The 12384-nt window shown below is 46.2% G+C and overlaps 1 protein-coding gene across 14 annotated transcripts in view; it reads right to left on the bottom strand.

The window, feature by feature from the left end:
* llgl2 (LLGL scribble cell polarity complex component 2) overlaps positions 1-12384 on the bottom strand; it is a 137209-nt gene that overhangs the window by 42494 nt on the left and 82331 nt on the right. For 10 of the 14 annotated variants that reach the window (XR_009785640.1, XR_009785639.1, XR_009785641.1 and 7 more), the window contains 5 exons: positions 8009-8205; positions 6024-6171; positions 5534-5672; positions 5346-5462; positions 1408-1574 (listed from right to left, as the gene is read on the bottom strand). The exons of 1 other annotated variant lie outside the window; for it this stretch is intronic. Coding sequence is in view for 6 of the 13 variants with exons in the window: in XM_061756011.1 (XP_061611995.1) it covers positions 1408-1574; positions 5346-5462; positions 5534-5672; positions 6024-6171; positions 8009-8205 (768 nt within the window). In the remaining 7 variants the exon portion in view is untranslated. Of the gene's footprint in view, positions 1-1407; positions 1575-5345; positions 5463-5533; positions 5673-6023; positions 6172-8008; positions 8206-12384 lie in introns of those variants that run through there. 3 more of the 14 variants (XR_009785644.1, XR_009785645.1, XR_009785650.1) reach the window with 2 other exon arrangements.

Genomic DNA, 12384 nt, shown 5'->3' with positions numbered 1-12384 from the left:
AAAAAGGTCAAACTCCGACTGCAACGGACAATCAAAACTGCTGAAAGGATTGTCGGTACCCCCCTACCCACCCTTGACGACTTGCACGCTGCCAGAACTAAGACAAGAGCGTGCAAAATCCTCTCGGACCCTCCACATCCCGGTCACCAGCTCTTCCAGCTCCTTCCCTCAGGTAGGCACTACCGATCAATGCAAACTAGAACTAGCAGACATTCCAACAGCTTCTTCCCTCTTGCGATCAACTTCTTAAACACCTAACCTACAATTTCATTACAACATGCTGGCAATTTTTTGACTTGAGTTTGTTGTAAAATTTCTGTGGGGCCAATTATGTATTACTCGTGCACTCACTGTAGTTGTCTCGCCATGCTGCACTATATGCATATACTGCCACTCATGCCAGAGTAGCATCTGCTCCATTTGCACACTGATTGAGGAGTATCTGCAACATTTGCACAACCAACATTGTCCCAGACTATCGCACTACTCGTCACTTTAAACCGCATACACTCCTTGAAGTCTCGGCGCCCTTTGCACAATGGTCATTGCACCGGACTATTCCAATATTTTTGGAGGGGACTGTACAAATGCAGGTTACAACTCAACAATATATCATATATCAGCAACACACAGCTTCTCTAGGCTCATCTGAAATGGACTGGAACTAAGTGGAAATCTGTACTGTAGCCTGACGAGTCCACATTTCAAATTGTTTTTGGAATCATGGACATTGTGTCCTCCGGGCTGAAGAGGAAAAGGACCATCAAAAGGACCAGATTGTTATCAGTTCAAAAGCCAGCATTTGGGATGGTATGGGGTTGTGTTAGTGCCCATGCAATGGGTAACTTGCACATCTGTGAAGGCACCATTAATGCTGAAAGGTACACACAGGTTTTGAAGCACATAATACGACAACGGAGACCACGGACTGTTGAGCAAGTGAAGTTGTACATCAAGCATGAATGGGAAAGAATTCCACCTATCAAGCTTCAACAATTAGTGTCCTCAGTTCCCAAACGCTTAATGAGTGTTGTTAAAAGGAAATGTGATGTAACACAGTGGTAATCATTCCCAAGTTTCTTTGGAACATGTTGCAGGCATCAAATTCATAATGAGTGAATATGTATTTGCAAAAAAAACAAAGTTAATTAAACATCAACTTTAAAATTTTTCTTTGCAGTCTATTCAATTGACTATAGTTTGAAACGGATTTGCAAATCATTGCATTGGGGTTTGTAATATAATAAATATTTGGTTGCTACTTTACGGATTTCATTTATTGTGGGGGTTTTCTGGAACGTAATCACCCTGATAAATGAGGGTTTCCTGTAAATCCAATACCAAGTAAATACAGGGTCAGTATCTGCGATACTAATACTGATTCTTTTGTTTTTGTGTGATCCTTACCTTGAACTGTTCCTCAGATACAACAACAAGGTGATGGGACCCCTGCGTATCAGGTGAACAAGCAAGGTCATGGGCTACCTCCAACGGCTCAGGGAGAGGAGCACCGTGACCATCCAATACAACGAGGCCAACAACAGGGGCACGATGCATGAGCTGGATTTCTTTTGCTGCCAATGAGTAAAGAAGGGGAAGAACACAGAGAACACACAAATCAGATCCTCCAGGATTTTGTGATATTGTACCGCAACTATGAACAAAATTTCAGCAAAAGTAAGTCAATTCACTGAAACATTGACAGTCACTGCTACATTTCTGCTAAATCTGGGTGCTTTAATAATCATCAGTTCCGAGGTCCAAGTGCCACACATACGACAGCAACTCACTTCTTTTGTGATTTAAAGACGCAAAAAAAAAATCAGGCTTGTGTTCCGCCACATCTCATTTAACACCAAAAATAACACCACGCGTATATGAAAAAGCACATTCAAACTTAGGAATCAAATATAAAATCACTAAAGATGTTGTATTTCACCCTACTAAATAAAATTCAAGTACATCTATAACAGTCCCATATTAAGTAGAGGTTCAATAATTAAGCGATTAATCAACAGCTAACAAACAACAGATAATAAAATTAATTGGCAACTATTACGATAATCGATGAATGAGTTAGAGCAGGGGTGTTAAACACACGGCCCGCGGGCCACAAACAGCCCGTCAGGCGGTCCAATTCAGCCCGTGGGGATTGTTCTGCTTGTCAGGCAAGGTTTAGTTCATTTATACACACACACTTTTATTTTGACGCTGCACATTAGAGACTCCTATGACGTGTGACTCGTGTGTGCACACAGCTGAGAGAGAAAAAGATCAGCAGACTTCTAATCCATGCATGCAGCAAGAGAATTTGTACTCTTGCAGAACCAATGCCTGTATGTATCATATCATACATTGGTTATTAAGTAATTTCAGTCATTGAATAAGTATGTCCTTAAATGCTAATACATTTCTTTTGTAATTTTCTTTTGTTTCACTCTGTCAATCTTATTGATGTCAAGACTGTCTTGCATTGTCTATTCAAAGAAATGGTAAATGGACTGCACTTATATGGCCCTTTATATACAACAGGGGCATCATACATAAGGCCCGCGGGCCAGAACCGGACCCTTAGGGTGTCCAATCCGGCCCGTGGGGATGGAGAACACATTCACTGCGATTTTTCAATAAAAGTAAATTTTGTCCACTGGAGGGTGCACTGACAACACTTAAATGACGTTGATGCACTTGTTAAGGCCTAACAATGCCAAGTTTCAGGAGCACACTAATATAAAATGGTGTGCCATGTTCAAACTGTGAAAATAAATACCTCCAGTAGAAATGTTTTAAGACACTGAATACAGGAAGTCCTCAATTTACGAACGTGTTCCGTTCCTACGGTGGCGACGTAACCCAGATTTCACCGTTAAAGTCGAAATATACGTCGAAATACTTCTGTTACGGGTATTGTCCCAGGTGATTGTGACAGCAAGCTCAGTGTGTGTGGGCGTGTGCGTCGATGTGTGAGTGAGACGGGACTGCGCAGCCGTCGTCCGGCGGCACTGTGAAGGAAGGCGTGCACGCAGGTGTGAGTGTGTACAGTGGCAAGTGTAGTGACGGCACAGCCCGAAAGGGTAACGTGGGTCCCACTTCCCATGGGGTCACCACCTGTGGGAGGGGACATTGGGGTCGGTTGTAGTGTGAGCTGGGCGGTGGCCGAAGGCGGGGACAGTGGCGATCCGATGGCCGGCTACAGAAGCTGGCTCTAGGGACGTTGGAATGTCACCTCTCTGGCAGAGAAGGAACCCGAGCTGGTGTGCGAGGTCGAGAAGTTCCGACGAGATATAGTCGGACTCGCCTCCACACACAGCTTGGGCTCTGGTACCAGTCCTCTCGAGAGGGGTTGGACTCTCTTCCACTCTGGAGTTGCCCACAGTGAGAGGCGCCAAGCAGGTGTGGGTATATTTATTGCCCCCCGGCTTGGCGCCTGTACGTTGGGGTTCACCCCGGTGGATGAGAGGGTAGCCTCCCTCCGCCTTCGGGTGGGGGGACGGGTCCTGACTGTTGTTTGTGCCTATGCACCAAACAGCAGTTCAGAGTACCCACCCTTTTTGGAGTCCTTGGAGGAGGTGCTGTAGAGTGCTCCCGCTGGGGACTCCATCATTCTGCTGGGGGACTTCAATGCTCATGTGGGCAATGACAGTGAGGACTGGAAGGGCGTGATTGGGAGGAACGGAGTCCTGGAGTTCGGAAAGGCTCTGGATGTTGTGGGGCTGTCCTGGTTGACACGCCTCTGCAACATCGCGTGGACATCGGGGACAGTGCCTCTGGATTGGCAGACTGGGGTGGTGGTCCCCCTTTTTAAGAAGGGGGACCGGAGGGTGTGTTCCAAATACAGGGGGCTCACACTCCTCAGCCTCCCTGGTAAGGTCTAGTCAGGGGTGCTGGAGAGGAGGGTCCGTCGGGAAGTCAAATCTCAGATCCAGGAGGAGCAGTGTGGTTTTCGTCCTGGCCGTGGAACAGTGGACCAGCTCTACACCCTCGGCAGGGTGCATGGGAGTTCGCCCAACTAGTCTACATGTGTTTTGTGGACTTGGAGAAGGCGTTCGACCATGTCCCTCGGGGAGTCCGGTGGAGGGTGCTTCGGGAGTATGGGGTACCGAACCCCCTGTATGACCAGAGTCAAGAGTTTGGTACGCATATTTGGCCATAAAATGTAAAATGCATTTTTGCAATCCATGATTTTGCTCCTAACCACATGATCAAAACATGAAGTATTATCTGTATTTTGTTAGTTTTTTCAAATAATTTCTTCTGAAGTTAAGCACTTTATTTGAACACATACTTTCTATTTACTTGCTCTTTCTTTGAAATTCACAGCCGTACTTTTATTTAGTAAATGAGAAAACACACAGTTGTGCTCATATGTTTGATTACCCAGGCAGAATTTGTAAGATGTGTACAATTCTTCTAAGAAAACATGAAGGACCAGGCGAAACAAATTACATTTTATTTTAATGGGATTTCAAATTAAACTGTCAAGCATTTCAGAAAAGCATTATCATTAAACGAAACATAACCATAAAGAAATAAATGATGGTTGTTGTTCAGTCATCAGTCGTATTAAAATATTTCACAAATTCTGCCTGGGTATGTAAACTTATGAGTACAATTGTACATATATGCAGTCATATGTACCCCTGTCATATTGGAATGAAAGTGTAGTCTACACATTTTTATAACCTCTAGGTGGCATACTAGAATGAAAGTGTACAACTTTTTCATAACCTCTAGGGGGCGGTGGCATAGCAGAATGAAAATGTACAGCATTTCATAACCATAAACTCTAGATGGAGGAATACATTTATAACGTTAAAGTCTTTTTTCATTTTCTCCTATATCTATGCGTAATGCGCACAATTGACTTTTGACAATTTTTGGGGGTAAAAAAATGCGCATTATACACGAGAAATTACGGTACTTTTGTATTAGAACCACGTTGTTTGGAAGAAGATAGCCAATTGTCTTCACTTTGTTTTAATGACGGAACCTTGTATTCATAATGTTGAAAATAGTCTCACTGATTCATGCAGGTCAAAATCAGGTGGCTGTATTAACCATTTGTCAGTGATGTCTATTAAAAGAAGTCACTGATGGTGTAGCGGTACACTCGCCTGACTTTGGTGGGTTCAGTTCCCATTCAGTGACAGTGTGAATATGAGTGCGAATGGTTGTCCGTGTCTATATTTGCCCTGTGACTGACTAGCGACCAGTTCAGGGTGTAGTCCGCCTTTCACCCGAAAATGTTTTCAGTCTTGTCATTTTGTTTGCAATTCTCGGCCACTATAGTGCTGCACAGTGGATGGACGACTATGAATCTATCGTATCCCCAACTAACGTCTTACCAGGGTGTGCAGTGATGGGCTCATCTATCCTGTGCTCGACAGAAGGAAGACTGAGTATGAATACATATACACAGCCCCCATTGGTCCCTGCCCAAAGGGAAGGCGTATTATGGGAACCTACAAGAAAAGAGATGGGTATGAAAATAAATAATTTTGTGTATTCATATGTGCTTAATGTGGTGACTCACTGTCTGAGAGGAAGGTGTCAGCAAAGTAAAGTATGCGCACCAGACCAGTAAAAGAATCATCTGAAGAACGAGCCTCAATCTTCCTTTGGACAGGAGCTAATTCTAGTTCGGCCTCCAAACGAGCATTTGCCTCCTGGAGCTTTTTGGAAATGATGATCAGAATTTTTAATAAAAACAAACCAAAAAATGAAAACAAAAAAAACTGAATCTTAACACTAAGGGAAGCAAAAGATATAATGATCTGGACCTTTTAGCTGCCCAAATCAATAGATCAACACACTTTGGATGTGAGCTTTCTCAAGAGTGAAAATATTTATAACAAAAAAATTCCAAAAACCATTGTTACTATCTCATTATTAACCTCAATATGCAAATATGTGAAGTGAACGATTATAAGGTGCATTGTATATGTTTATTACACTTATTAAGCTAAGCAGAAGTACCATACCAAAAAACCAGCGTAACTTTTTTTTTTTTTTTGTAACCTGACCTTGGCAGTGTTGTTGACATGATGTTTCCGTAGTGAGCCTCTGCTGTGCCTGATTCGTCTAAAGGACTGGCGGAGGGATTTTTTAATGCTTTTCACCCTAGACAGAGGACCCTCCATGGCCAGCTGGTCACTGGGATTTAGAGTGCATCTAGAGGAAAAAGCCATTTCACCGCACAAAAACAGATAGACATAAATTAATAACAGACAGTTAACATGAGTAATTTATCAAAATTTAACAAAATAGATTCACACACTCACGAAACACAAAGAAAACGAAAATGTCGATTACTGAAATTTACACCATAAGTGTACTGAAGTGTTGTGGACAGGGTGAGAAGCACAACACACTACATTTTCTGGGTGAAAACATAACCTCACCTGGGGCCTCATGTACAAAAGGTGCGCAAGCACAAAAATGTGGCGTATGTTCTTTTTCACGACAAAGTTCAGATGTATCGAGTGAAATGTGTGGTGCCTCACGGCAACTTCATGGCTGGCCTACACAAGTTTCTAAAGCTGTTGGTGATTTGGCGACACTTAGAGGTGATGCTGGGAAACTGTTATAATAAATCTGCACATCAGAGACACGTTAACAATTAGCACTGATGAAAAATTAATGCCCGGCAAGATTTGATTTCAACAATGTAAAGAGGCAAGGACTCAGAATTCGTTTTTTAACCAGTGTATTTAATGAATCACTGATATTTGTGAGGACACCTATTAATGAATCAAGGCGATCACTTATGCTGCCTATTGCCCTCACAATCTCTTCTTGTGACTCCACCACATTCATTTGAAAAAGAAAAAGAAAAAAAAGTGTACATTGGTTGGTGGTGTTAAAATCTATTTTAACATATGCTCCCACCACCCCTGAGAGAGCAGTGTCACCCATGATTGCAGCAACTCTCTCCTCAAACGGGGTGAGGCCCTCCGCGCCGGTTCCTCAGCCTGTTTTGGCCACACTTTGGCGGTGGACAGCTGTCCTCAGCTTCACGTCCACCTTTATGTCTGACCACTTCTTTTTTTAGTTCCCATTCACTCCTCTTTCGCTTGTTGTTAATGCCAGAGGACAGTGTGCCAAAGAGGATTTGTTTTGCACACTACTTCATTGAGCAGCGTCTCAACTTCACATTCAGAATTTTTTTTTCTTCATTACCTTGCTCATTTGCTTTTTTTCTGATCATGCAGAGATTGGGATCGCAGGTGCATGGTTCATTTAAATATGATTTGCATATTTAAATGTGGGCGTGGACAGGGAGGAGTCATCGACTCCAACATGTGCGCTCAATTCTACCTTGATTGGGATATACGAAGGAAATCTGCTTGGATTCATGCGTACGCACAGATTCATACATCTGGATATTTTTGTGCTTACGATGTTTTCTGGATTTGAGCGTACGCCATGTTTCAGTAGGAAATCCACGCAGGTCTTTGGACATGAGGCCCCAGGTCCGAAAAGCAATCTTAGTTGTGCAAAGACTCTAGTTCCTATCTTGCAGATATTCTGTGACGGCTCATTGAGAGTTTCCTAACCAACTGCCCATCTGGTCTCTCTGGAGCCAACCTCACTCAATGTTATTGTGTGTTACTGTACTATAATAAGTGAAAATATCAGTTATTTAATGATCTTAATATCATGAAACTACACCAGTATTATCAAGGATGGTACATCCATCCATCCATTTTCTACACCGCTTATCCTCACTAGGGTCGTGGGTATGCTGGAGCCTATCCCAGCTCACTGCAGGCAGGAGGCGGGGTACACCCTGCACTGGTTGCCAGCCGATCGCAGGGCACATATAAACAAACAACCATTCGCACACACATTCCTACCTACGGACAATTTAGAGTCTTCAATTAACCAACCGTGCATGTTTTTGGGATGTGGGAGGAAACCTGAATACCCGGTGAAAACCCACACAGGCACGGGGAGAACATGCAAACTCTACACAGGCGAGGCAGAATTTGAACCAGTTTCTCCTTACTTGATGAATACATTCATTTTCTGTTGGTAATCAAACAATCCAAAGCCATGGCTGGTGCCATAAGCAACCAGCTTCCACTCTGAGTGAAGACAAAGAGCAGTGACCACAGCAGGAGGCTGACACTGCACCAGAGAGAAGGGCTGGAAGCCTGCCTCAAAAAGGACGGGCTCTTCTTGAAAATCTAGACGTGTGTGCCCCTAAAAAAAAAAGAAAAACAAACGCATAAATCAATGAACTTCCCCGCTCGACCTCAGAGGCACATATATACATGCAGTACGGTGCGTAATTTGCCGCCTTCCTGATTTCAGATGTTTTTTTAAATTCAAATTTATCACACATCAATGTTTCGGAGCCAATTTTAAAATCTCAAAAAAAACAACCCAATAAAACAGAGTTTCTAAATGATAATTTACATTTGTATATATATTGAATATATGACATTCAGTGACATTACCGTTGTAAAGACATAACCCACTTAATTTCACTTCCAAAATCAATTAATTTGACTGATATGAGTATTTGAATTATAGGCAGCTGTTGTCATTCAAAAGGTAATAATTGTTTCTCAGTAAAAAAAAAAAAAAAAAGCTCTCAAGTTATATTTTTCACCCATTTAATGCAAAAATGACTCCACAGTTATGTTCCAAATGAAATTTCACGATTTGCAATGTTTTCTGAAGATGCAGATAACCATACAATAATTACTGTGTAAACAAAAATAATAACTAAGAAAATTCCTGCGGAAATTTTGAATTTTGAAGTTGGAACAGCTTGAACTGGGAAAACAAAATTAAAATTAGAGGTAACTGGACTGGACTGCGCCTCCTGGAAGCCGTCACCTTATCGTGGTGGAGGGGTTTGTGTGTCCGAATGATCCTAGGAGCTAAGTTGTCTGGGGCTTCACGCCCCTGGTAGGGTCACCCATGGCAAACAGGTCCTAGGTGAGGGATCAGACAAAGCACGGCTCCAAAAACCCCTATGAAAGAAATAAACAAATGGATCTAGGTTTCCCTTGCCCGGACGCGGGTCACCGGGGCCCCCCGCTGGAGCCAGGCCTGGAGGTGGGGCTCGAAGGCGAGCGCCTGGTGGCCAGGCCTGCACCCATGGGGCCCGGGCGGGCACGCCGTGGGTCCCTCTTCCCGTGGGCTCACCACCTGTGGGAGGGGCCATAGGGGTCGGGTGCACTGCGAGCTGGGCGGTGGCCGAAGGCAGGGACCTTGGCGATCCGATCCCGGCTACAGAAGCTGGCTCTCGGGACGTGGAATGTCACCTCTCTGGCAGGGAAGGAGCCCAAGCTGGTGTGTGAGGTCGAGAAGTTCCGACGAGATATAGTCGGACTTGCCTCCACACATAGCTTGGGCTCTGGTACCAGTCCTCTCGAGAGGGGTTGGACTCTCTTGCACTCTGGAGTTGCCCACGGTGAGAGGCGCCGAGCAGGTGTGGGTATACTTATTGCCCCCCCCGGCTCGGTGCCTGTACGTTGGGGTTCACCCCAGTGGTACCCACCCAGAGTACCCACCCTTTTAGGAGTCCTTGGAGGGGGTGCTGGAGAGCGCTCCCGCTGGGGACTCCATCATTCTGCTGGGGGACTTCAATGCTCACATGGGCAATGACAGTGAGACCCGGAAGGGCGTGATTGGGAGGAACGGCCCCCGTGATCAGAACCCGAGAGGTGTTCTGTTATTGAACTTCTGTGCTCATCACGGATTGTCCATAAAGAACACCATGTTCAAGCATAAGGGTGTCCACACACCGTAGGTCGCAGTTCGATGATCGGCTTTGTGGTCGTGTCATCGGACTTGCGGCCGCATGTCTTGGACACTCGGTGAAGAGAGGGGTGGAGCTGTCAACTGATCACCACCTGGAGGTGAGTTGGCTCCGATGGCTGGGTAAGATGCCGGTCCGACGTGGGAGGCCCAAACGTATTGTGAGGGTCTGCTGGGAATGTCTGGCAAAATCCCCTGTCAGAAAGAGTTTCAACTCCCACCTCCGACAGAACTTTGCTCATGTTCCGGGGGAGGCGGGGGACATCGTGTCCGAGTGGACCATGTTCCTCGCCTCCATTGCTGAGGTGGCTGGCCGACCGGAGCTGTGGCCGTAAGGTGGTCGGTGCCTGTCGTGGCGGAAATCCCGGACACCAACGGTGAGGGATGCCGTCAAGCTGAAGAAGGCCTTTTTGGCCTGTGGGACTCCTGAGGCAGCTGATGGGTGCCGGCTGGCCAAGCGGAATGCAGCTTTGTTGGTCGCTTAAACAAAAACTCGGGTATGGGAGGAGTTCGGTGAGGCCATGGAGAAAGACTTCTGGACGGCTTTGAGGAAATTCTGCTCCACCATCCGCAACACAGGAGGGGGAAGCAGTGCACCATCAACATTGTGTACAGTGGGGATGGGCTGCTGCTGACCTCGACTTGGGACGTTGTGAGCCGGTGGGGAGAATACTTCGAAGACCTCCTCAATTCCACCGGCACGCCTTCCCATGAGGAAGCAGAGTCTGGGTTCTCTGAGGCAGGCTCTCCTATCTCTTGGGTTGAGGTCACCAAGGTGGTTAAAAAGCTCCTCGGTGGCAGGGGGTGGATGAGATTCGCCCAGAGTTCCTAAAGGCTCTGGATGTTGTGGGGCTGTCCTGGTTGACACGTCTCTGCAACATTGCATGAACATCGGGGACAGTGCCTCTGGATTGGCAGCCTGGGGTGGTGGTCCCCCCTTCTAAGAAGGGGGACCGGAGAGTGTGTTCCAACTACAGGGGGATCACACTCCTCAGCCTCCCTGGGAAGGTCTATTCAGGGGTGATAGAGAGGAGGGTCCGTCAGGAAGTTGAATCTCAGATTCAGGAAGAGAATTGTGGTTTTCGTCCTGGCCATGGAACAGTGGACCAGCTCTACACCCTCGGCAGGGTCCTCGAGGGTGCATGGGAGTTCGCCCAACGAGTCTCCATGTGTTTTGTGGCCTTGGAGAGGCGTTTGACCGTGTCCCTCGGGGGTCCTGTGGTGGGTGCTTCGGGAGTATGGGGTACCGAACCCCCTGATATGAGCTGTTCGGTCCCTGTACGACCGGAGTCAGAGTTTGGTCCGCATATCCGGCAGTAAGTCGGACTCGTTTCCCCGTGAGGGTTGGACTCCGCCAAGGCTGCCCTTTGTCACCGATTCTGTTCAAAACTTTTATGGACAGAATTTCAAGGCGCAGCCAAGGCGTAGAGGGTGTCCGGTTTGGTGGCCGAACGGGAGATCGGCGGATCGGTGCAGCGTCTGCAGTGATGCGGACTTTGTATCGGTCCATTGTGGTAAAGAAGAAGCTAAGCCGAAAGGTGAAGCTCTCAATTTACCGGTCGATTTATGTTCCTACCCTCACCTATGGTCACGAGCTGTGGGTCGTGACCGAAAGAACAAGCGGCCGAAATGAGTTTCCTCCGCAGGGTGTCCGGGCTCTCCCTTAGAGATAGGGTGAGAAGCTCGGTCATCCGGGAGGATCTCAGAGTAAAGCCGCTGCTCCTCCACATCAAGCGGAGCCAGATGAAGTGGCTGTGGCATCTGATTCGGATGCCTCCCGGATGCATCCCTGGTGAGGTGTTCTGGGCATGTCCCAGCGGGAGGAGACCCCGGGGACGACCCAGGACACGCTGGAGAGACTACGTCCTTCGGCTTGCCTGGGAACGCCTTGGGATCCCCTCGGAAGAGCTGGATGAAGTGGCAAGGGAGAGGGAAGTCTGGGCGTCCCGGCTAAAGCTACTGCCCCCGCGACCCGACCTTGGATAAGCGGTTGAAAATGGATGGATGGATAAATAAAAATAAAAAAACATAAGCAGAAGAAATAATTTTTTTGTAGTTTTGGGGGGAATTGCATTTTTTTGTAGTTTTGGGGGGAATTGCATCGCTACGTTAACACAGAGTCTAGCGGATGTGCGTCTTTTGGTACCACATTTGTGCGGACACGTTAAACGGTGCATGCAAAATGGTGGGGCAAAAAAGAAACGTATTAATAAGAAAGAAGAAGAAAAATAATATATAACTAGAAAATTCCCCTGGAAATCTTGAACAGGCCTGTTGACTCTTGCAAATTCGAAATTCGTCCTGTTCATTTGGTCACTTCCTGTTCAATTTGGGGATTTTAGGAATTGGGAAACGTTCACAGGATGACTTGAATGAGCAGAACATGTTGAAATAAGAATGGTTGGATTGGTTGTTTGTTTGTATGTGCCCTGCGATTGGCTGGCAACCAGTTCAGAGTGTAACCCGCCTCCCGGCCGAAGATAGCTGGGATAGGCTCCAGCACTCCTACGACCCTTGTGAGGATAATGGATGGATGGATGGATGGAATAGGTCAAGAAATGCGACACTGGATGTGAATATGTAAAAATTGTACATTTCAGGCTTTTAATT

The sequence above is a fragment of the Phyllopteryx taeniolatus genome, chromosome 19 (genome assembly GCF_024500385.1).
Source record: "Phyllopteryx taeniolatus isolate TA_2022b chromosome 19, UOR_Ptae_1.2, whole genome shotgun sequence".
NCBI lineage: Eukaryota > Metazoa > Chordata > Actinopteri > Syngnathiformes > Syngnathidae > Phyllopteryx > Phyllopteryx taeniolatus.
This window is presented reverse-complemented; position numbering and strand designations above follow the sequence as displayed.